At 40.9% G+C, this 26,700-nt stretch overlaps 1 protein-coding gene across 1 annotated transcript in view; it reads left to right on the forward strand.

The window, feature by feature from the left end:
- LOC126108462 (protein LZIC-like) overlaps positions 1–26,700 on the forward strand; it is a 69,436-nt gene that overhangs the window by 24,570 nt on the left and 18,166 nt on the right. The window contains exons 5-6 of the mRNA XM_049913692.1: positions 13,659–13,793; positions 18,910–19,060. Coding sequence (XP_049769649.1) covers positions 13,659–13,793; positions 18,910–19,060 — 286 coding nt within the window. The remainder of the gene's footprint in view (positions 1–13,658; positions 13,794–18,909; positions 19,061–26,700) is intronic.

Consider the following 26,700-nt stretch of genomic DNA (forward strand, 5'->3'; position numbering starts at 1 on the left):
GCTCTCACATCAAATGAAAACAAAACGGATTTCTGTGGCCGGGAGCTATCAACTGAATTAAAATACATTCACATAATTACGGAGGGCAAAAATATATTATTAATTTCAATTTTCTGATTTTATTTTATTTCCAAGTTAGGAGCAGTCAAGCATTAATCGCCTTGCAGAACAATGAAGTTACTTTTGCAAGTCCACTAAAGAAATTTGGCTTTATTAATCTTTCCGCTGAAGAAATCTTTTTTTTGAAACGAAGTGTTTCATTCTACAGTATTGGCTAGTTCCAACTGTTCGCTGAATTTCAAGTGCAATTTCAAGTGCACGTTATCATCTTCTGCCATGTATGGCATTATGCCACAATAAATAACCAAAAATGAGATCGTAGAATACTGGTACTCCAAGAAAATTTACATCCCAAAAACCACACTGAAAAATGTAATATCAGATGGGACCTACTTCATTGTGAATCTGGAAAAAGCCAATTTGCACTTCAAGCCGAACTATGCATTTTAGTATGGTTCACGAAATTCCAATGCTCTTTGGAGTATCCTCTGATGCCCTGTTTCTTTTATGGTGTAATGTAAGCTCTCTTAGTGCTCTATACAGACGAACATGCGGGCTTCCTACACCACTGCAGTTGCACACGCACAATAATGCCTGTTTTCTGGCGCTCTCTGGCAACGGGTATATTGAACCTATTTCTAACAGTCTCCAGAACGGTGGTTAGAAAAGCGTTACTTTCAAAGTAAATTTCTTTTTACGCAAGATGAAATAAGTTACGTGTTAGAAAGTGGGATGGATATCTAAATCATAGAGCGTTCGAAACTGAACAGTTTGAGAACCAGCCACTTACAAGAATTTCGAGCCGAGACATTTATGTCATAATTTTAAATTTACTGGCACAGTTGTGTGATGTATCTTAAAGTATAACACACACAAAAGAGATCAATATTACATGTGAAAGCTTAACTTCTGTTGTAGCGTGTTAATCTTAGAGACCAATATAATATGTCTAAGCTTAGCTTCTCTTGTAGATATACGGTACTGTGTACATTAATGTAAACCGTTAACTTTTCCTCTTGTGTGTTCGCGCTATGTAACCAGTGATCTTGCTATTGGCTGACTATAATACGTGTCCTATGCTCTGAATAGCTGCTGTCATCGGCTGGCGAGACCTCGTGGCTTGAGATACGACTCGCTTACAAAAGGACATCGCAACCTCGGTTTCAACGCTCTGGAAACTAACGCGCTGTGTTGGGTGCAATTCGAATTTATACTTTCGTAATGCGAAAATATGCAGCGTATATGTTGCTGCAAATCAAAGGTCCTTCCAAAACTTCTCTCATTTTTTTTAAATTAAAAGTCTCTCCATACTTCTCTCCCCCGTCATTTCTTTTTTTTCCCGGAAGTTCTACGCGATTGTATAAAATGTTAACCATTCAAAGGATTGATAAGTTTTGCAGTTCCGAGGGAAAATCTACTGAAAACTTACTGTCACTTAACACGTAAAAAGTGTATATTCGCCCGGGAAAAAGCATATTTTTTAAACGGGATATCCGGGAGAAATCCGGGAATAATCCGGGAATTTTTTTTCCTTGTCCCCGTATACACCCTGTTATGGTATAGTTCTATATCATATTTCCAAAAGGTTCCATTTCTATATACATTTTATGTTCATTTGTGGCAGCAGTTTGAGTTTTACAACGGCATGGGGTGCTGGCAAAGCTTTGCTTACAGACTGTTACATTATTGGTGAGGGGCAGCAGTTGTCCATGAACATTAATTTAATGTTGTCTGCCTATGGTTACCCCTATGTTTTTGTTGTTGTTGCCTTTTCCAGTCCAAAGGTCAGTTTGATGCAGCTCTCCTTACTAGCCTGTACTGTGGGTGCCTCTGCATGTTAACATAAGTACTGCAACCGACATCTGTGTGAACCTGCTTATTGTATTCATCCCTTGGTTGCTGTCTGCAATTTTTGCCACGCACTCTTCCCTCCAGTACTAAATTTACAGTTCCTTGGTGTCTCGGAATGTATCCTATCAAGCCATCCCTTCTTTAGGTCAGGATGCACTATAAATTTTTTTTCCACAATTTGATTCAGTGTCTCGTAATTTGTTGTTCAGTATTCCCACACAATCTCGAGCATTCTTCTATAGCACCACATTTCAAAAGCTTCTGTTCTCTTCTTGTTTTAATTCCTTATTGTTCACTTTTAACTGCAGTACGATGGTACATTCCAGACAAATACCATCAGAAAATACTTCTTAACACCCGAATTTGTATTAAACATTAACAAATTCCTCTCTTTCAAAAATACTTTCCTTGCAATTATCAGTATGTATTTTGTATACTCTCCCCTTCGGTATTCGTCAATTACTTTGCAGCCCAAATAGCAAAACGCATCTGCTACTTTAATGTCTCTGCTGTAATCAGGTATAAGTACAAAACAACTAGTAGACTGAACACTTTATTTCACTTTATTTCACTTTATTTCACTTTATTTCACTTTATTTCACTTTACAATTAGATACAGTATTTAAGTAACATCCAGAAGGAACCAATTACATACACAAGGAGCTGTAGTGATACGTATTGAGAACTGAGGCCGAGTGTAAATTGGTGAGCCTTAAATAGACTGGTCCCCGTGGCTTGCTCCGAGAGTGATCTCTCTCTCTCACGCTCGCGTACAAACGTGCGCACCCCGCCCCTTCCCCCCCCCCCCCCCCCCCACTCTCTGTGGATGGCATAACACTGCCACATGCATGGCCTTTTGGAAGTGTATGCCTAACTTTATTCCTCCTCTCTTAGGGAGACCAGGGATTCTTGAGACATCCATGCTGTCCTCCTTGCCCACTGAGCTCCAGCTAAAGAGGTTTGCTGCAACAGGAGTGTACGGTCTGAAGTGCTTCAAATGTTGACACATTCTGCACCCACCTTCCCATGTCAAACCGTACAGTGGCTGTTTCTGTATTGACCTCAGGCATCGGGTCTAGTGACAGTGCTTGTGATGCAGATGGTACTGTTATCAGTGGTTGCTCGGCAACAGGTGACAGAATTGCTGATAACGGAATCCCCTGTGTGGATGTCGCAGGTATGCCACTTCTGCCCTCTGGCATTGACAGCTGGAATCCATTTAGGGCAATGTCCAAAACCGCATGTCCGACAGCCACACCTGGCCGGAAGAGGGGCAGTTGCTGCACGGGTTGATATCCAGGTGGGGGACACAGGAAGTGTAGCAGTGTCCTCGGCTGGCGCCCCTGGAGTAGCTCCACTACTCTTCTTGCTGAATGGCATGAAATGGTACAAGGAGAGAAACCGACCTAAGGCAACAGTGGACAAAGAGTTGCAGTAGATTGTGGATGAAATGTTGGGGCAAGGATATGACGGACATTGAAAATTGTGCACCATTGTCGGACACTAATGTCATAAGCAGGCCTTTGAATGAAAATATTTTTGACAAGGCTGCAATGGTGGCAATTGCGGATGTGGAAAGACAACAAACAACACGTGGAAAATGAGAATATGCATCGACAACCGGCAGTCAATAAGCGTCAAGAAAGGAGCCGGTGAAATCCACGTATAATGAACAAAGTAAGAGCATATGGACTATCAGACCAATTGTGTGATTGGATTGAAGAGTTCCTAGATAACAGAACGCAGCGTGTCATTCTCAATGGAGAGAAGTAAGAGTGATTTCAGGTGTGCCGCAGGGGAGTGTCGTAGGACCGTTGCTATTCACAATATACATAAATGACCTTGTGGATGACATTGGAAGTTCACTGAGACTTTTTGCGGATGATGCTGTGGTGTATCGAGAGGTTGTAACAATGAAAAATTGTACTGAAATGCAGGAGGATCTGCAGCGAATTGACGCATGGTGCAGGGAATGGCAATTGAATCTCAATGTAGACAAGTGTAATGTGCTGCGAATACATAGAAAGAAAGATACCTTATCATTTAGCTACAAAATAGCAGGTCGGCAACTGGAAGCAGTTAATTTCATAAATTATCTGGGAGTATGCACTAGGAGTGATTTGAAATGGAATGATCATATAAAGTTGATCGTCGGTAAAGCAGATGCCAGACTGAGGTTCATTGGAAGAATCCTAAGGAAATGCAATCCGAAAACAAAGGAAGTAGGTTACAGTACGCTTGTTCGCCCACTGCTTGAATACTGCTCAGCAGTGTGGGATCCGTACCAGATAGGGTTGATAGAAGAGATAGAGAAGATCCAACAGAGAGTGGCATGCTTCATTACAGGATCATTTAGTAATCGCGAAAGCGTTACGGAGATGATAGATAAACTCCAGTGGAAGACTTTGCAGGAGAGACGCTCAGTAGCTCGGTACGGGCTTTTGTTGAAGTTTCGAGAACATACCTTCACCAAGGATTCAAGCAGTATATCGCTCCCTCCTACGTATATCTCGCGAAGAGACCATGAGGATAAAATCAGAGAGATTAGAGGTCTCACAGAGGCATACCGACAATCCTTCTTTCCACGAACAATACGAGGCTGGAATAGAAGGGAGAACGGATAGAGGTACTCAGGGTACCCTCCGCCACACACCGTCAGGTGGCTTGCAGAGTATGGATGTAGATGTAGATGTAGATGTAGATGTATACAGTCTCGCGTGTACGAAGGCGTCGGTCGAGGAGACGAGGACGGCTGGGAAGCTGCTCGGTGTGTCATGTATTGTGAACAGGAGACAACCGGGCATATAACATCATTATCCGAGCCGGGCCATTTTTCTAAATTATATTTCAAGTTTGCCACTTGGAGGACACAAAAAAAGAGTAACTAAGAGGTTAGACCATTCACTTGATATAATAAGCCGAACAATGTCAGATTATGTGAGGCAGTCTAATTCACCTTTGACTTGTTCCCTGAGAGCCACAGGATCTGTCTTGCCTTCCCTCCCCCCTCCCCCCCCCCCCCTCCCCAAAAAAAAAAAAAAATAATGAGGCCAAGCAGAAGGTTTCATGGTAATGTGCGCTTGAAAGGTATTGGCACACTCCAATCCGGGACAGAACAGAGAGGAAAACCCAGAACATAATGCATATAACTGTGTATATGGCACTTGTTGAGACACTAAATTCACTTCATCGGAAATGGTAAAACCAAACAACTTAAAAACATCTAATCCAAAAAGATTCTCCGTACGTGCGTTATCCACAACAAGAAATGTAAAAGACCAGAGCCCTGACTTACGGGTCCCTGGGGCAGAGAATTGGCTGATAATAGGAATACCCTGTTTGTTGTAATTTACTAATTTTCGTGACACTGGGAGAAACAGAGGAGAGCCGAAGTCTGTATAAGTTTCTAAGTTTAACGAGGTTACCACAGCTCCCACATCCCCTTTCATGTGTACAACTTGATGAAAAAACGTAACGTAAGTGAAAAGCGTTTGGTATAACAGAAATAGGTGATAGAATGTTTACGTCCATATCTGCATCAGGATTGTTCCGCTTAATTTTTGCATTACAAACAGAAGCAGTGTGACCTTTTTGGTTGAAATTATGACAGGTAGTCCAACATTTTGGCCAGTCTGGGTGCTCTCGATTAATGAAACAATAAGGACAAGACGGGACCGTGGAGCACGTACATTGCCGTTTACTGGCCCGTTTACTTTGCCGGAGCGGCTGCTAGTGGGACCGAAGCTGGCCGCCTTGACACTGCAATTGTTTGTGGACTATTGCGACCGTGATTTCCCCGTGTGAACTATGTGAAGCTCGGTGCAGGGGAGAGGTTTGGATTGCCGATACCTTACGCCGTGACTCAATTTGGTTACCCGCAGCTCGTGACACCTCGAATGGCTGTGCAGTAGATAAAACCTAGAGAGGGATGGGTTATCACACTGGAGGGCACACTCGTGCACCTCACGACGCGGAGCTGAACAAATGATCAAATGGTAGCATCTCTCACCATCTGATCAGCATATGGCTCTTTATGGACATCGGACACAAAATGATGACAGCGACTTAACCCCTGGAGTTCAACTGCCCCGTGCTCGATAGGATTCATGTGGTTGCTTCCCACAGTGGTAAAACTCAACCTGGGATGCAATAACATGAGTGTGCTGACAGTAGTATTTTGAAAGAAGTTCGTAGATTTGGTTAAACATTAAAGGAGACAGATCGTGCAAATGGCCGAGTTGACATAGGACTCGATACATTCTTGGCGAATGTCCCAAATGTTTCTAGTGTGTTTCGTATTGCTGAATAGACTCATCGTATGTAGAAATTGGAGGCAGATAAACCACGGGGGTCACAGAGGGTGAAACGGCAGGCGACAGTCTGAGGGGCAAGCCGACTAGACAAAACAGAAGTCAGTGATTGAAGCACGTGAGTTTGTCAACCAATGGACGAGAATAAACAGAGGACCAACCTAAATAGAAATTAGCACGGAGAACCACACTTGTCGCCACTCATATTGTAGCGAGGTATAAGTACAAAACCGAGCAGTAGACTGAAAACAACTTTATTCCACAGAAGCATTAACAACTTGAACACGGTATTCAAGTAACATTCAGCAGGAACCAACTACGTACACACAGAGCTGTAGCAATACACGTAGAGAACTGAGTCCGAGCTTAGTTCAATGAGCATTAAATAGACTGGGGCCGGTGGCAGGCTCTGACAGTGATATCTCTTATATTAAAAAAACAAAAAAGAGTTGAAATGGCTCTGAGCACTATGGAACTTAACATCTGAGGTCATCAGTCCCCCAGCACTTAGAGCTACTTAAACCTAACTAACCTAAGGACATCACACACATCCATGCCCGAGGCAGGATTCGAACCAGCGACCGTATCGGTCCCGCGGTTCCCGACTGAAGCGCCTAGAACCGCTCGGCCACACCGGCCGGCTCTTATCTCTCTCCCTCACACACACACCCCTGAGGCGTCCTCTGCATAGCACTGCTGGATGCGCGGCCTTTTGAAATTATACGCACACATCACTGCAGTCCCATTTCGTGACCTTCACTCCCTCAGCTTCATCTGATTTAATTCGTCTATATAATACATTCAACCCCCCCAAGAACCATGGACCTTCCCGTTGGTGGGGAGGCTTGCATGCCTCAGCAATACAGATAGCCGTACTGTAGGTGTAATCACAATGGAGGGGTATTTGTTGAGAGGCCAGACAAACGTGTGGTTCCTGAAGAGGGGCAGCAGAAAAAGTAGTTGGAGGGGCAACAGTCTGGATTATTGGCTGATCTGCCCATGTAACACTAACCAAAATGGCCTCGCTGTGCTGGTACTGCAAACGGCTGAAAGCAAGAGGAAACTACAGCCGCAATTTTTCCTGAGGGCATGCAGCTTTACTGTATGGTTAAATGATGATGGCGTCCTCTTGGGTAAAATATTCCAGAGGTAAAATAATCCCCCATTTGGATCTCCGGGCGGGGACTACTCAAGAGGACGTTGTTATCAGGAGAAAGAAAATTGGCGTTCTGCAGATTGGAGCGTGGAATCTCAGATCCCTTTATCGGGCAGGTAGGTTAGAAAATTTAAAAAGGGAAATGGATAGGTTAAAGTTATATATAGTAGGAATTAGTGAAGTTCGGTGGCAGGAAGAACAAGACTTTTGGTCAGATGAATACAGGGTTATAAATACAAAATCAAATAGGGGTAATGCAGGGAGTCGGTTTAATAATGAATATAAAAAAAATTCGGAGTGCGGGTAAACTACTACAAACAGCATAGTGAACGCCTTATTGTGGCCAAGATAGACACGAAGCCCACGCCTACTACAGTAGTACAAGTTTATATGCCAACTAGCTCTGCAGATGATGAAGAAATTGAAGAAATGTATGATGAAATAAAAGAAATTATTAAGATAGTGAAGGGAGATGAAAATTTAATAGTCATGGGTGACTGGAATTCGGTAGTAGGAAAAGGGAGAGATGGAAACATAGTAGGTGAATATGGATTGGAGGTTATAAATGAAAGAGGAAGCCGTCTGGTAGAATTTTGAACAGAGCATAACTTAATCATAGCTAACACTTGGTTCAAGAATCATGAAAGGAGGTTGTATACATGGAAGAATCCTGGATATAGGATGTAGAGTCTTATCTCACTAGGGGTAAGATAGATACTGCCTACAGGAAAATTGAAGAGACCTTTGGAGAAAAGAGAACCACTTGTATGAATATCAAGAGCTGGCATGGAAACCCAGTTCTAAGCAAAGAAGGGAAAGCAGAAAGGTGGAAGGAGTATATAGAGGGTCTATAGAAGGGCGATGTACTTGAGGACAATATTATGGAAATGGAAGAGGATGTAGATGAAGATAAAATGGGAGATACGATACTGCGTGAAGAGGTTAATGGAGCACTGAAAGACCTGAGTCGAAACAAGGCCCCAGGAGTAGACAACATTCCATCAGAACTACTGACGGCCTTGGGAGAGCCAGCCCTGACAAAACTCTACATCTGGTGAGCAAGATAAATGAGACAGGGGCAATACCCTCAGACTTCAGGAAGAATATAATAATACCAATCCCTAAAAAAGCAGGTGCTGACAGTGTGAAAATTATTGGACACTCATTTTAATAAGTCAGGATGCAAAATACTAATGCAAATTCTTTACAGACGAATGTAAAAACTGGTAGAAGCCGACCTCGGGGAAGATCAGTTTGGATTCCGTAGAAATGTTGGAACACGTGAGGCAATACTGACCCTATGACTTTATCTTAGAAGCTAGATTAAGGAAAGGCCAACCTACGTTTCTAGCATTTGTAGATCTACAGAAAGCTTTTGACAATGTTGTCTGGAATACTCTCTTTCAAATTCTGAAGGTGTCAGGGGTAAAATACAGGGAGCGAAAGGCTATTTACAATTTGTACAGAAACCAAATGGCAGTTGTAAGAGTTGAGGGACATCAAAGGGAAGCAGTGGTTGGGAAGGGAGTGAGACAGGATTGTAGCCTCTCCCTGATGTTATTCAATCTGTATATTGAGCAAGCAGTAAAGGAAACAAAAGAAAAATTCAGAGTAGGTATTAAAATCCGTGGAGAAGAAATAAAAACTTTGAAGTAAGCCGATGACATTGTGATTCTGTCAGAGACAGCAAAGAACTTGGAAGAGCAGTTGAACGGAATGGATAGTGTCTTGAAAGGAGGATATAAGATGAACATCAACAAAAGCAAAACGAGAATAATGGAATGTAGTCGATTTAAGTCGGGTGATGCTGAGGGAATTAGATTAGAAAATGAGACACTTAAAGTAGTAGAGGAGTTTTGCTATTTGGGGAGCAAAATAACTGATGATGGTCAAAGTAGAGAGGATATAAAATGTAGACTGGCAATGGCAAGGAAAGCGTTTCTGAAGAAGAGAAATTTGTTTACATCGAGTATTGATTTGTGTCAGGATGTCGTTTCTGAAAGTATTTGTATGTAGTGTAGCCATGTATGGAAATGAAACATGGACGATAAATAGTTTAGACAAGAAGAGAATAGAAGCTTTCGAAATGTGGTGCTTCAGAAGAATGCTGAAGATTAGATGGGTAGATGACATAACTAATGGGGAGGCATTGAATAGAATTGGGGAGAAGAGGAGTTTGTGGCACAACTTGACTAGAAGAAGGGATAGGTTGGTAGGACATGTCCTGAGGCATCAAGGGATCACAAATTCAGCATTGGAGGGCAGCGTGGAGGGTAAAAATCGTAGAGGGAGACCAAGAGATGAATACACTAAGCGGATTTAGAAGATGTAGGTTGCAGTAGGTACTGGGAGATGAAGAAGCTTGCACAGGATAGAGTATCATGGACAGGTGCATGAAAGCAGTCTCAGGACTGAAGACAACAACAACAACAATACATTCTAAAAGAGATGAGCTTAAGGTTGCAAAATTAATAACTGCTGAAAGGATCATAAAACCATTGCCTGTGGAAGCTGCAATTCCTGTAAGAGGACTGCAGTCCCTAACTCTCCACCAGATACGAACGCATAGCAGTGTGACCACTGAATGAGCGTGCACGTGTTGACTGTCCTCTGCATTTAGAGGTGCTGAAGATTATGTAACGGAGGCTTCAAAAGAAGAGAAAAGGGTTCTAGTGCATTTTGTGTGTCAGCAACCTTCCACATATGCGCTGGACAGTTTGCTGTTTTGGCTCAGGTGTGAAGTGTTGGCATCTCCAACAGCCACTCGTGACAGGAACACATTCTTCTCTTTTGCGTAATGCTACAGACATTCAAGAGTGTCCCATTCACTGTGCTTGCAGTGCTGGTTGAGAACTGTGAGGCACTCACTAGTCGGGCACTTTTTGAACTTTTGATCTATCCTTAATGATGGCATGATCACTTCTCAGTCCAACCTGTGGGGCAAAGGCTGCTTGCTATTATAACTCGCCAGTCGTGAATAATATTCAGCATCCACCTACTGGACAATAGCACTGGAAGTGCAGTGTCGAGTTTGTGCATCGTCGGCCGACAACATCCCTCCTCTGGGGCTTTGGATAGAAAAAGACTGTTTGCTTTTTAGTTATTTTGAGTGAAAGTTAGAAGATATGTGGGGTTGAAGTACTACTGCCTTTTACAAAAACATAAAAATTGTTTATATGGAGATCCAGAAAGCGACGAAGAGCATGCCGTCCGTAGTCTTTACTCGACAAGTCCACAACTTAGCTCACCGAAACTGAAAGAAAATTTTATGACACTTTGTGTGAGTCAGGGGAGTCAGGTACTGTGACAATAAATAAGTCTACTGTCATTTAACAAATTGGTATATTCTGGTAATAGTTCCTGCACATAAGAAATATTTATTGCCGTTTGTTAAAATTTTCCTATCGTATTCGGCACACAATACAGTTCGGAGACCAATTCTAGTCAACGTTCCAAGTATGACTAATTATTGCTCTGTCTGTTAACCGAATAGTTAGTTGCTGATATTAAATGTGGAGAATGACCTATATGACTTGCCACACGGTTTTCTATAATACTGTGAGCAGCACACACAACATCTAAAACGAAACATGAGCTTCCTAGTAAATTATTAATCCCTACAATTTCAGTTTTTTTACAGTTGCACATTAGTTGCAGGATAATTAAATCGATTGAAAAGCACTAGAGTAAGTCATTCTTTAATGCCATCTGAGGCTCGGTGCAGACAGATGCCGTTAGAATTCTGGCACATTCCGAAGAGTAGCAAAACACTCTATGTGCGCCTGATGACATGTTGTCCCCAAAATGCTCTTGGTGCAGAAGAAAAGGAACACCTGGGGCAAAACACTTTCAGCATCAGCAACATTGCTCAATAGCACCCACTTTTACTACAAAATTATTTATATCATTGATAGTTGAAGACAGAACACTCCTACTTTTTCTCTGAGTAGAATTGTTCTATTCTGTCTATATGTTATATAAAAGTCTCAGTTCTATAACTCATAAACTCCTTTCAGAATTCTTCAGATGGAACTGAGGGTAGACCATCACCATCGAACTGCCTCTTTTCTAACTCCTGTACCTCGATCAATTTACAGTGCCCTCTTAAAAATGGGTACAACTCCATTATTACATGTATTAAATATAGTGCTGTCTTTCTAACATTGTATCTTAATTATAAAGATTCATTAATGTGTAACATGTTTTTAAACTTTTTGGTCCAAAAATCAGTTTTTACTTAATAACTAAAAAAAAAGTAAGAGGCAACTGCACGAGAACCTCTACAGAATGTTTTTATTATAAACTGACCATAAAGTCATAAGTATAACTTTTTATAATTAATATTATGCACTTTTGTAATTTTGTAAAAAGTGGATTTTTGAGGAAAGTAAGTAGCAGATCGTGTTGAGATTCGACACATGGTACAGCGAAATGTATTTACATAATCTGGCAAAGTCCTGTATCATTATTTAAACATTTAATTTCACTTTAAACATTGAAATTTAACAATATTATGAAAAGGAAAGTTGCCTCATCATATAGGGGAGATGCTGAGGCACAGATAGGCAGAACAAAAAGACTTACAATATAAGCTTTCAGCCAACAAGGCCTTTGTCGAAAACAGATTCTCTCTCTCTCTCTCTCTCTCTCTCTCTCTCTCTCTCTCACACACACACACACACACACACACACACACACACACACACACACACGACTGAAGCCTCTGGAAGCTGTGGCCTTGGCCTCTGTACCTATCTGTGACTCAGCATCTTTACTATGTGATGAATGGCAACTTTTCTTTTCATAATATTGTTAATTTCACTTTAGATTGTTGTGCGACTCTTTGTCTGCTCTGCACAGGTATGTGTTAAGCTGTGATGCCATGAACGTGGTCAGGTGATGAGGAAAACCTTTCCATCACTCGCTGCTGTAGACATACATACACAGTTTTTGCTTCCCCTCAGTCCTTTCTCGAATCCCATGTGCCACACCTTGACCCTTGCAATGGACATCCAGTGTATACTTACGCCATTATTCACTGAATTTCTATTCTCAGCTTTCCTTCCACTGTCAGGAAACACATTACAGCCATTTGCTCTTCTCTCAAGGCCTCCATTTCACCATTTTCAACACAACGTAGTGCAGTGGACAGCCCTAGCACGCTCGCTGTGTCGTCACGTGGGCGTATGCCCGTGTTCCTGTAGCAGTGACTTTGGGACCTCGGTGCACTAACATGGACCACACCTTCTTCGGCAGGCAATGACATGACAAGCCTCTCAGCAGCTTTCATTTTACCACGTTCAGCCACATTTCCTTTTGATTGCATCTTACGGATTCCATTATCCTTCTGTTACTTTTATTGATGTGCACCTTATAATCTCCTTGCAAGACACTTTCTATTCCCTTCAACTAACTCTTCAGAGTTGTTAACCATCTCTGACAGAATAACAATATCGTCAGAAAATGACAAAGTTTTTATTTCCTCTCTCTGAAAATTAATTTCCATTCCAAAAGTCTCCTTGGCTTGCCTGCACAGCTTGATCAGTGTACAGATTAAATAACACTGGAGTAGGCTACAGCCCTCTCTCACTTCCTTCTCAACTACAGCTTCCCTTTCATGCCCTTTGACTATGTTAACAACAGTATGGTTTGTGTAAAAGTTCTAAATAACCTCTCGCTCCCTTTATTTTATCGCTGTTACTTTCAAAGTTTTGAAGGATGCATTCCAGTCCACCTTGTCAAAAGATTTCTCTAAATCCACAAATGCTGTAAATGTAGGATTGCCTTTCTTCAACCTGTCTTCTAAGATAAGTCGTAGGGTCAGTGCTGCCTCACTTTTTTCTCGTTCTTTACACTGAGCACGGTGGACTGGTCTCAGACCGTGCACTTGCATTCGGGACAGTTTCAGACCACTGGTTGCCATCTGACCATCCAGGTGGATGTTCCTGTGGTTTCAGTAAAGAATTTGAAATCAATGCTGGGATGGTCCACTTCTAAAGGGCGTGACACATTTCTTTTGCCATCCTTCCTGTGTCCGAGCTTATTCTGCTCACTATTGACAGGACATTCAACTGTAATCTCTCTTTTCTCCATCCACTGCAGGTTACTTTCCTCAGTATGAGGCTGAATGACAGGCATGTTAACATATTTTACCTTTTTATTTATTTATTTTTTATTTTATTTTTATTTTTTATTTTGTTTATTATTTATAGCTGACATTCACATGTTTCTATTTGACTGAAGTGCCATAGCAGCACTAATTTTCAGAACTTTTGCCACAGGCGACCCAGGCGGCCATAAGCTCGGCTTTCCGCACCCCCGAGGTAATCCGGATGTTCGCACGGCGCGAGCCCGCACAGCTGCGGCAGCGACTCCGAGAGATTGAGTCGCGTGTGCCTGAGGCCACCAGTGAGAAGGTGAGTGGGGAGGGTGTACTGGACTCTACAGATGTCAGATTGTCTGGTGTGTGACTGTTTAGTGGCTCTCCCTTTTTAGTTTCTTGCTCTGCTTCTCTTGAAATTACTTTTTTCAGCATTTATCAGCATCTGGAACTATTCTTTTGTAAGCAGCTTTGAAGTATTTTTCTCATAAATATGCAGTCTCAGCAACCTGCTCTACGAGGGTTGGAACTTAAATAGTGGCAACTATTTATTTACAGCTTGTACAAAATAGGTATGTGTTTCAAAGCTTTACTGACCTTCAAAGTAGTTACCAGCATTGTGTATAACCTGTTGCCAGCATTATGGAAGCCCTAGGACACTCTTACCAGTTCCAGTTGTGTTGACAATTTGAGTGGCACCGCCTATTGCCTGATGAATTTCTGGCAGTTCTGAAGCGAATGCCGTGAAGTGTTTCCTTCCGTTTAGAAATAGAGTTGAACTCACAAGGGCTTAAGTCAGGGGAGTGCAGCACCTACTGCACTCCACTGACTTAAGCCCTCTTGAGTTCAACTCCATTTCTAAACTGAAGGAAACACTTCACGGCGTTCGCTTCAGAACTGCTAAAAATTCGTGGGGCAACAGACCGCGTCACTCGAACTGTCAAGCTGAGTATCCTAAGACTTCCACATAGCTGGCAACGGGTTATACACAATGCTGGTGACTACTTTGATGGTCAGTAAAACTTTGAAACACGTATCTATTTTGTACGAGCTGTAAATATACAGTTGCTACTGTTAAAGTTCCAACCCTTGTATTTTATTGCAAAAAGTACCAAACTCTTAGATAGAGGTCGTCATGTCCATCATTTTACACCAAGGCCCTTTGGTTATTGAAATAATGAAAACTGTGTTTGTCATTAAAACTCGAATTCAATAGAACAAAAAACCAGTCCAAGTTGGAAATATTTTATTTTTCACTCGATGACTGGTTTTGGGCCAAGACCCATTTTCAAATCAACATAACATAGTCGAAAATGGCATTACTGAAGATTTAAAAAAATGGGTCTCGGCCAGAAACTGTACGTCGTATGAAAAATAAAATATTTGCAACCTGCACTGGTTTTTCATTGTACTGATTAACAGATGTTGCTGGCCGAAGTTACGCATGGTGGAATTACCTTGCAGGTTAATCAGTTACACCTGCACATGCACAGGGGCACTTTCAACTGAAATGACAAATGGTCTCAAAAACAGATGTAAGATTGACAATGTCCTTCAGAACCTTTGTAAACTATCCTTATAGTTCTTGCAAAGTTACAATGAATTCTCTAAACCATGCAGTTTCTTTTATGCCATTCAGCGTCAAGAACTGGGCTGTCTTTGTCAGAATGTGGCCCTTCTACAATGCAGTTTTCTTTTTTAATACAGCCCCATCAAATTGGAAAGAAGTTACCATGCAGTGTCTCACTGTGGGCAGTGTACAGTCAAGTCCACTTAAAATGCGAAATCTCCAATCCGTTGTGGATATTCAAATTCAACAAGAGGAAATTTTAAATCGAAAAATCACTTCAAGTATGCTGCTCGATTTAACCGATGTACTTTGCAGTAACATATGAAGCCTCCTTGCTCTTTGTTTATTTCCACTGAAAACCGCCGCAACTGAGAGTGGAATAATGGGTATGACTTTGGAAATTTTACTATTCACACCTCCAATTTCTTCTGGTGTTCCAATGTTACAGATTTAGCACAAAGAACAATGAATCCCATCTGTTGATCATTATAATTTTTACCTGTTTCATTGTCATCTAAATTTCTTGTGCATGATACTGTAATGTCATTTCACAGCAAATAAGCAGTACCCAATGCTTATGGGAATTGAGAGTTCTCATCCCTCTCTTCCACCATTCCCATCAGTTGTAAAGGATTGTGACAATAGATCGCTAGACTGCCTCTTTTTGTCCAAGCAGCCACTGGACCTGCGAACGTCTTTTACGCTACTAACAAGTAGTGAAAGATAAACAGTGATGACACCACGATTCTGCCGAACTCGGAGAATTGTGCCAAACAAAAAATGCCGCATTGCAGTAGTAAATGAAATGTGGCACTGTCTCAGATCTTCTGAGGAGGACCGAGCAAAGTAGAGTGACAGGCTGGGCTTCGGAACGCGTGCGGCACACACATACTGCACGTTTGAAGTTTGGCGCGGCATGACTGGCCCTGTTCTAAATCATTTCATACATTATGGAGTTCAGATAACTTCTGAATGCTGTGGACAGTTCTATAAGTAGTTATTTGTGCCTGTTGCAAAAAGAAGAATAAGTTTCTTTTTGAATCAGCAAGGCTGCACTTTACTTTGTTACAAGCTTACAACTGTGAGATTGTAGATGCATAATGCTTGCTGCTTGAAGCTTAGTTTGGCAACAGCAATTTGATTTTATAAGTGAGCACATCCTCGTCATTGCTGTAGGTTGCTAATCACAAAAATCCACGCATTAGGTATTTCATTAACACTTTGGGTCCTGAGCCATTACGCGCAGGTGTCTACCATAAAGCCTGGCTGATTTTAATGTATTTTAAACTACTACAACCCATGAAAGGTTTCAGTTATAGCAATAAAATTACTCTTATTGAAAGACCTAGACTTCCTTGTTTAAAACCCTATATAATACCTTTCTCTTGAATTAATACATACTTTTGACAAGTGTTATTATTATAACATTGTTTTAGAAAAAAGGAAAAATTGGTCACAGGTATATTCACTGTATTTTCTAGAAGGAATTTTTTTTATTTTACACAAAAATTGTAATTATGATGGATACAGTATGTCTTATCTACAGTAACTTCCTGTAACTATTTTAGGATGCAATTTTGCTCTTTGTGTGGTAAATTTTGAAGCACGGCATTTTGCACAATGCTACTTTACATTCACTACACTGGTAGCTTGTGTCTTTTCGCCACACTTTTCCAGTAAGTTTTTTTCCTCTCAGAGAACACACTACACACTGTTTTTGTTTGTTTCTTACCTACTTCTGTCTCAATCTTTTCCAGGAAATGATTTCCAGTTGATAGTCTTGAGGGTCCAGATGGACCAGTTCGGGGTTCAAGATCTTTGCTTTGTGCAAGATCTGCACAGATAACTGTCATGAAGTGAGATATTGTGAGGTGTTTTCCACTAACCTTATTATATAATATGCAGGAATTTACAATCACCATTAGTATAACATGGAATGCCAACTTTCTCCACCACTTCACAGTTAGATGTTCAAATGCGCCGTATGACAATCGCTGATCTGATAAGTCAACACCAAGCTTGTTTTTATTGTAGTCCACTACACAGGCTGGCTTTGAATTCTCTCTTCCTCTCTGATCAGTGAAAGTGACCATCTCAGCAGTGTGCCTTGTACTTATCATATGCATATTTCTTTTGTCCTTCCAACACAGTGCTAACATATTTCCTTTATGCCCGAAAACAAGTTCACCTCGCTGAAGGTCCGGATCTTTTATAGCACGAGGCAATCCCTGCCGAGATTTTCTTGTTGTTCCCACAAGAGCAGTTTTTGTAGCTTCCAGTTCTGAAGCAAGTATCTGTCCGTAAACAAAGTGTAGCCTTTTCCTGACAGATTTGCAAGCAATGTCTTTACCAGAGTCACTGTGTCAGACCTTTCACCCGCGTAAACAGAGACATTCCAGATGTAACCTGTGTCAGATTCGTATAATATGTACAGTTTGATACTGTATTTATTTGGTTTTTGTGGCATGTACTGTTTGAAATACACACCACCTCGAAATTTACACGTGCCTTCATCTATTGTAATTTTTGTGAGATGGTGTATACGCACGCTGGAAATTAGTACACACATTATCTAGGAGGGGTCTCACCTTGTGCAGTGGGTCATAGCCAGTTTCTCCTTTCCTCTTAGCTAAGGAATTATCAGTACTGTGGAAGTTTCTCGAAATAGAAAGTAATCTGTCACGGCTCAAGATGTTCGGACAGAAATTACACGACACAACAGGGTTATTGTACCAGTGCTCTCATATACGTGGCCTCACACTTACACACATGTGGACTAAAATTGCCAGACACTTCCTTATTTGCATAAGTGTAACTCCTTTCCACTTTGATAATGAGCAGGTGGGTGAAAGAGAATTTGTGCTTCGTAATTTCCTGATGCATTGTTGAGTACAGATTAGTTTGTTCCTTTATATGTTTCATCATACTGTCTGTCATGAAATGTGAGAAAAATTCTAGAGGTGCACTGTTCTGGTCTAAACTGACAACATCGCATATTCCGGATTGTGCTGAGAATAGATCGATATCTGGTGCACGATCAGTAGTCGTCCAACCGTCCTCAGAATCGGTGCGGCGCGCAGGTCTCGGCTTCCCCCTCGCTTGTTCTTTAGGCACAATGTAGACGGGATTACTTGCTGCTGAAGTGCTAGGACACCTGCTCTCCTCTTCTGAATCTATCAGAAGAGTAGTATTTGCAAATAAAATCATAATTACGTACTGAAAGTTTTTTCAATGAAAATCTGAACAAAAATTATACATGTTTTTTTTGTCAGAATTCTTTACCTGAACTGCCAGAAACTACTTCTCGAACATAGTCCACATCATCAGAGTCATCTGCAATATCTTCCTCTGACAAATCGACATCACTTTCTTCTAAATCACGATGTAACTCGCGAGCAATTTCTTCGTCCGTCGAGCCACGCTTCGCCGTGTCGACGCTACTGAGACCGTGCGGGAAAAAATTGCCGCTCACAAAACACTACAAATGCAAAGGGAAGCACACCCTTCCACAGCATGCCCGCCCCATCTAGTGACAAATACTTGAACTACAGTCCGTGCAGCGCCTCCCATACAAGCGGGAGCCGTAAGAACACACGAAGGAGGGAAGGGGAAGAACGAGAACACGCGCCTGTAAAATTACGAGCACCAGACTTTCGGGCAGGCCGCACACACCTGTATTTTTATGGGCGTCGGCGGCTAAGTATTAACAATTTTAGAGTGTGGGTGATGAAAAGAATATCAGAGAAAAACTTAATACAGAGTATCACATTAAGTGCTGTGTATCATAACTTTGTTTCTCGTATGCGAAGTTTTATAGGGAATATATTAGTCGTTATATATCGCACGCCCGGCATTGTTGCAGCGTGAGATCCTGTCGGCACTGCGGCAGCTGGGAGAGCGGCTGTCGGCACAGGAGCTGCAGTTCTTGGCAGAGGCGGGAGCGCAGGGACCACCGCCCCCGGCCGCCCGCCACCAGTTCGACCTGCTACCGCAGGACGGCTCCGATGGCAGCGGTAAGCTGGGCCTGCCTCCGGCATACAGTTTCCCTGACATCTCTGTGTGTTTGTACAGTGGAAGTGAAGTAGTGCCCCAGAGAACACTGGGTCGGGGGAAGGGGGACATTTACGGTATAATGAATTATCTGGTCCTTTTTGTAAACCAAGGATCAACTGCAATGGCTCAGTCTATTCCTAGTCAATTGCTGCTGGAGCTAGGCCCTTCATTCGTCTTAATCTAAATTTTTGTGCAGTAAAAGTTGATCCTGTTGTAACACAACAAACACTTTCAGGTAACAAATAAAACTCATAAAAATCACCTGTCTCCTTCCTTATTGAATGTATTATTTGTGTTTCCTGTATTAGCTTTCTTCATGTTATTCAGTTTTTCATACATGGTATGTCTTTTATAAATTATTCCAGCATTACTAAAATACGAGGTGTGATATAAAAGTAATGGGAATTTTGTTTTTCATAAAGCACCTTCATTTATTTATCAACATCAACTTTGTCCCCCTTGAAAGTAATCCACCTAAGATATAATACACTTGTGCCAGTGCTTTTTCCTGTTTTGGAAGCACTTCTGGAACGCTCTTTTTATTACAGTGTGTGGTTCCTTCAGCTTTTCTGTTTTTTATCTCGTCAATGGTGTGAACGATCACCTTTCACAGATCTTTTCAGCCTCAAAAATAGAAAGAAGTCGCAGGGGGCCATGTCCGGAAAATATGATGGCTGAGGCAATGTAACGCTTCTATTTTTGTGCCAAAAACTCGACGACGAGCATAGAGATGTGAATGGGAGCATTATTGTGATGCAATTTCCATGAGCGGATTTATTACAATTCTGGTCATTTCTTCAGATTGCTTCATGCAAGTGACACACAACTTCAAATTAGTATTCCTTACTGACTGTATGGCCATAAGGCAGGAACTCGTAATTCATTATCCTATTGTGATTGAAGAAAACAGTGAGGAGAACCTTCACATGTGATGAAACTTTTCAAATTTTTGTTTTGGTTTGGCTCTTCGGGTACTTTTCATTGGGCCAATTGGGCCTCAGTTACATCGTCCTACCCATATATCCATGTTTGTCACCTGTTATGACCTTCTTTAGAAATCTGGAGTGTTGCCAACTTCATTCAGCAATTCTTGAGTCAAGTCTGCAAGATGTCATTTTTGTTTGATATTGCCCAGTTTTGGTAAAAACTTTGCTGCTACACTTTTTGTGCCCAAAACATCCAACAAAATTGCTTGGCAAGAGCTGAAGGGTACGCCAGTGTCATGAGCAACTTCTCTGATGGTGGCTTGGTGATTTTCAGATTTTCTTCCGCACTGTCATCAGTAGTTGATGTTCTAGGGTGTTGAGGGTGGTCAGTGTCTTCTGAATGAAATGTTTATACCACTTGTAAATTCTTATATTAATTGTAGTAGATTCACCTCTTCTTTTTTTTTAGTAAAAATTCGCAAACCACTCGGAAACACTAGTAACCTCTTCAACTGTCAACAATAAACTAAATATTCAAAACAGCTGAAAATGCACACACACGTCAGGAACCTGTGTACCAAGGTAAAAAAATTGAAGACCAGATGTATAAAACCCACAAAATTAAAAAAAATCCCATTACTTTTTTCTCACTCCTTGTCTATTGGAAGTGAGAACCAGCTCTTTTCCTTGTGACGTAATAGGCTTTGTATGGCTGCTTGGGGCTTCTATGAACTAATCTTGCTTAAGCCTGATACGAGAACATTTTCTTGAAAAGCATTAATGTAAAATGTAGAATTACATCAATACAGTAATTTGTTTCCTCCAAAACATGTTTTAATTAATATTAATTAAAACCTTGTACTTTTGGTAGACTTTGCTTGGGAAAAGTCCAGGTTCAGATTTTCAATCTGTAAAAATCATACTCTGTTTAGTTTTGATTTTTGACATCTTGTAAGTAATTTTTGATTTTGTGTGTTTGTATTATTTTGATAGAAACTGAACATACCGAGTAATCTTGTCCAACTTAAGAAGAGACCTTAAAAAAAATATAACTCCACTTACATCCAATTCAGCACAGATATTTAAGTGTTTGGCCATTATAGAGCTAAATTTGTATCTCGACTGACATTTTTGGTTGAAATGGTTGCCACTGTGTGCAGCTTTGAATATTAGACAAAATGTGTGCGTTCAGACCCTGTCCTATAGTGTTGTTTAGGCAATGCTTTCAGAAAAGGATTACTGTAATGATCTTGAGTTTGACATTGAATTTAGCAGCTTAGAAAGTAAAGATGATGATGATATGTTACTTCATTAGAGACATGATGACAATTCGTTAGTTGAGCAACAAGTGCTCACCAGTGGTAAGAGAGAAATACATCCACTAGGCTCCAGCTAGCTCCTCCAGGATTTATGTTCCCAGGAATCCATTGTGAAATACATGGGTAGACTTCATAGCTACACAGAAACTAAGAAATGAATTCAAGTTTCAGGATATTTCACTCAAAGTACACTTCATGAGTGTATTTGGGATTTTATTATTGGTGGTTTTCAAAATTTTGTAATTCATTATTTTCAGGTTTAAAATCCGTCCTTATGTCTGTATGTAATATCATTCATTACAGGATGTTTAGCTTGGATAAAAAAGTTATTTTTTTAGCATAATTTGGAAAAAAAAGTAAAAGTTGTTAAGGTGCTAAAGCTGTTCTATCCCCTTGTCAACCTGATTAGCCATTGTATTATAAACCAGCAGCCTTTGAGGGTTACTGAATTTGTTTGATCCACTGAGCCATATAAAAAATTCTGTGCAAATTTGCTGCCAGTGTATTTTGGCACAGTCTTCTGGCCATTCTTAGGTGTACAGTGGTGACAGTGCACTGAGTTTTCCTGTTTAACTCTGATAGCACATACATAGTGTGCCCAGTTGTTCCTGCATGTGCATTGCTTGAGCATGTGCGCTACTGCAACAAGTCTGTGTGCTGCTGTCAGCATTCTCTGTATTGAAAGCTCAGCCGAATGATGTCCGATTGATAATCTTCATGCAGTAAAATCACATAACGCAGTGTGTCAAGTTTTTTTTTTTTTTTACAAGATTCTTTGCTGAATACAACTGGAAATAGCTATAGTAACTATTAAGTGACAAGAGCCTGAGACAATAATATTACCACTGACTCATCGATAATGGAGTTTCAGAAGGTCGATATAGGGGCCAGTTTTTGTCGCATTATATTTGTTGTTGTTGTTGTTGTTGTTGTTGTTGTGTCTTCACCCAGAAGACTAGTTTGATGCAACTCTCCATGCTACCCTATCCTGTGCAAGCCTCCTCATCTCTGAATAACTATTGTAGTCTACATCCTTCAGAATGTGTTTACTGTATTCATCTCTTGGTGTCCTTTTACCCTTGACAGTCCCCCTTCATCACTAAATTGGTGATCCCTTGATGTGCCAGACTGTCTATCATCAACTGAGCCTGTCTTCTAGTTAGGTAGTGCCACAAATTTCTGTTCTCCCTAATTCTGTTCAGTACCTCTTCATTAGTTACATGATCCATCCATTTAATCTTCAGCATTCTTCTGTAGCACCACATTTCAAAAGCTTCTACTCTCTTCTTGTCTAAACTGTTTACTCTCCATGTTTCACTTCCCTACATGGCTACACTCCAGACAAATACTTTCAAAAAACACTTGCCAACACTTAAGTCTATATTTGATGTTAAAAATTTCATCTTTTTCTAACACACTGTTTCCCATTGCCAGTCTACATTTCTCTCTACTTCGGCCAGCATCAGTTATTTTACTGCCCAAATTGTAAAACTCATCTACTAATGTAAATGTTTTGTTTCAGTCTAACTGCCTCAGTGTCACCTGATTTGATTAGGCTACATTTAGTTATCCTTGTTTTGATTTTTTTTATGTTCATCTTATACCCACCTTTCAAGACATTGTACATTCTGTTCAACTGCTCTTCCAAGTACTTTGCTGTCCCTGCAAACCACAAAGCTTTTGTTTCTTCTCTGTGAACTTTAATTCGTACTTCAAATTCTTCTTTGGTTCTGCTATTGCTTGCTCAACATTGCTTGAATAACATTTGGATTAGGCAGCAACTCTCTCTCACTCCCTTCTCAATCACTGCTTCTCTTTCGTGCCCCTCGACTCTTATAACTGTCGTCTGATTTCTGTACATGTTGTAAATAGCCTTTTGCTCCCTGTGTTTTAGCCCTGCCACCTTGAGAATTTCAAAGAGGGTATTCAAGTCATCATTGTCAAAAAGCTTTCTGTAAGTATACAAATGCTTTAAACATTGGTTTGCTTCCCTTAACGTGTCTTCTAAGACAAGTCATAGGGCCAGTATTGCCTCATGTGCACTCATTTTTTGCTGGAATCTTCCCTGAGATTGGGTTCTACCAATTTTTTTTCCAGTCTTCTGTGGAGAATTCATGTTTCTACTTTGCAACCACAACTTGTTAAACTGACAATTTGGTAATATTCACACCTGTGAGTACCTGCTTTCTTTGGAACTGAAATTATCACATTCTTCTTGAATTCTGATGATATTTTGCTTGTCACATCTATCTTGCACACCAGATGGAACAGCTTCATCGTGGCTCTCTCTCCCAAGGCTGTCAGTAGGTCTGACGGAATGTAGTCTGTTCCCGAGGCCTTGTTTCGACTCGAGTCTTTCAGTGTTCTGTCAAATTCTTTTCGCAGTATATCATCTCCCACTTCATCTACATCCTCTTCCCTTGCTACAAAATTGCCTTCAAGTTCATCTCCCTTGCATAGACCCTTTATATATTCCTTCCACTTTACAACTTTCCCTTCTTTGTGTAGTACTGGTTTTCTGTCTGAGCTCGTGATACTCATATAGCTTCTCTTTTCTACAAAAATCTCTTCAATTTTCGTGTAGGCAGTATGCATTTTTCTGCTAGTAAAATGTGCTTCTAGATCCTTACATTTGTCCTCTAGCCATTCCTGCTTGGCGATTTTGTACTTCCTACCAGTCTCATTTGTTAATGTTTGTGTTCCCTTTTGCCTGCTTCATTTGCTCCAGTTTTACATGTTCTCCTTTTATCAATTAAATTTGACATCTTCTGTGGTATGCAAGGATATCTACTACCTCTTGTTTTTTTTACCTGTTTGATCCTCTGTTGCTTTCACTATTTCATCTCTTAAAACTGCCCATTCATCTTCTACTGTATTCCTTTCTGCTGTTCTAGTCAAGTGTTGACAAATACTTCTCCTGTGAAACTCTCAACAACCTCTCGTTCTTTCAGTTTATTTAGGTCCCATCTCCTTAATTATAAATCTTTTTGTAATTTCTTCAATTTTAACCTACAGTTCGTAACCAATAAACTGTGGACAGTGTTCGCATCTACCCCTGGAAATGTTTTACGATTTAAAACCTGGTTCCTAAATATCTGTCCTACCATTATATAATCACTCTGTTACCTTTTGGAACCTCCAGAGGTTTCTTCCACATATACAACTGTCTTTCACCATTCTTAAACAAAGTGTTGGCTACGATTAAATTATGCTCTGTGTAAAATTCTACCAGGTGGCTTCCTCTATCATTCCTTTCCCCGAGTCCATGTTTACGTATTTTTTCTTTCTCTTCCTTTTCCTGCTGTTGAATAATTTCTTTTATCTCATCGTACGTTTCTTCAATCTCTTCATCTGTAGAGCTAGTTTTTGTATAAACTTTTACTACTGTGATGGGTGTGGCCTTCAAGTCTGTCTTGACTGCAAACCCCCATTCATCGAATGACCAGCAAAACTAGTGGCCTGGGATAGCAGATTTGCTGTCTCGGAGGAGGCCAGTATGGCGCTGGTGTTCAAAGGTGCGCTCCTCAACAGTGCATATTGTTAGACCTATATAAGATTTACCATACACGCTCAGAATTTTATAAATGCTTGCCTGGCGCAACTCTTAAGTCATCTTTTACTGATTGCAGAAGTGCCAAGATTTTTGATGGAGGATGAAAGATTACTGTAACCTCAAGTTTTCAAAGTGCGCTGCCTGTTTGTGCATAAACATTTACAGTGTGTGTCATCTCGAAGGCCTCTTCCTCGTTCTGCTATTTGTATGTCTGTAGTGCTGTCTGTATCTGGTGTGACAAATATTCATTTTACAATTTTGTGGGAAAACAGTTTGGAGATTCCAGGTTGTCAACATCTGAGACGGTACAGGCTCGGTGACTCAGTCAAGAGACCCACTGTTTCAGCCAGGTGGTGACAACTATTTACCTGTAAAGGAATGTCTGAGGGAGTGGGCTTTCGAAATACCAGATTCCCAAGTGTACCGTCACTCTTACTACGTCGGACTAAGACATCGGCAAATGCCAAACAACCGTTTTCTTGACATTTGTATGAACTTTTATGTTTTGACGTACAGAGTTTACCCACCTCATAACCGTGGTCACTGCTGCATGCTCGTGCAGTGTCACTCACATCAGAGATGAGCTGGTTCGAATTGTGGTGGTGGTCGATCATTTTCACTGCCAGTCTTTGGCTGGCAAGGGAAGAAGAGATGGTGGAATAAAGTTCCTGATCACCAGTCCTTGCACCAACATCTAGGGTTAAATTCGAAACCTGTCAGTGTTTCATGAAATAAAGGTGTATGGCACTTGTGGGGCAGTAAGGAATAATCAGATGATCATTAGTTAGTTATGTCGTTACGAAAAGACTCTTAAATTGTCTGTGTGTGCTTTCCACCTACCTCCGTCATCTACAAGAGCATGGAAACTGTTTTTGTGGTTAGCCAGAGAACGATGGAGGACATATCGACCATAATTCCCAGTCAGCAAGTCTACAATACTCTTTGTGCTCACTCCAAAAAGATGTTCCTCTTCACTAACGTATCTACTCGAATCTAAGCCGCACTCGAATCTAAGCCGCACCTGAAAAATGAGACTCAAAATCAAGAAAAAAAAAAAAATTCCCGAATCTAAGCCGGACCTGAAATTTGAGACTCGAAATTCAAGGGGAGAGAGAAGTTTTAGGCCGCACCTCCAAATCGAAACAAAGTTAGCCCATTGTAATATGAGAGACAATTTAAGTCGAATGAAGGACGATACAGCTACAGTAAGTTCGAGTCGTAAGCTTAGCAGTTAAGCTTTACTAGGTAGCCATTGCTATGCGTCACACGCTCCGTCCGTATTTATACGGTTACCTTTCCTTTTTCACATGCTTCGTCTGGTTTGAATTGATAGCTTATTTTGCTTTGATCTGGTAAGTGCCGTTCTCTTTGTTATAGGTGTTTACGTCACTCTAAGCTGAAAATGCATTACTGTACTGTGTCGTGCATTGTTTGTCGCATTCTGATAATGAGTGTTTACGGCCTGTCCCCGCTTGCGGCATGGCTTGCTTTCGTGCGCGCTAGTGCCGCTTACAATTAAAAAAAGAGAGGAATTGTTTCATTAGCAAAACAATGGCAAGAGACTGCTATTTGTTGGTACTTACACTGCTGCTTTCTTTGATAATGATCAACAAGAACCAAATAATAGACTGCTTTTGATAGAAGACATTCTGACCGAGAGTTTAGTGAAAATTTTTCTCCGTTTGAAAATCTTTGCAGACGCCTCTTTAGTACATTAAATTCTGCACAGAAATTAGAGTCATCTTAGATTTAAAAATCTAGTCAATTGCCGTGCTTCATTTCTGACTGTATCACTATTAGGC

This window comes from Schistocerca cancellata, chromosome 11, assembly GCF_023864275.1.
Source record: "Schistocerca cancellata isolate TAMUIC-IGC-003103 chromosome 11, iqSchCanc2.1, whole genome shotgun sequence".
NCBI lineage: Eukaryota > Metazoa > Arthropoda > Insecta > Orthoptera > Acrididae > Schistocerca > Schistocerca cancellata.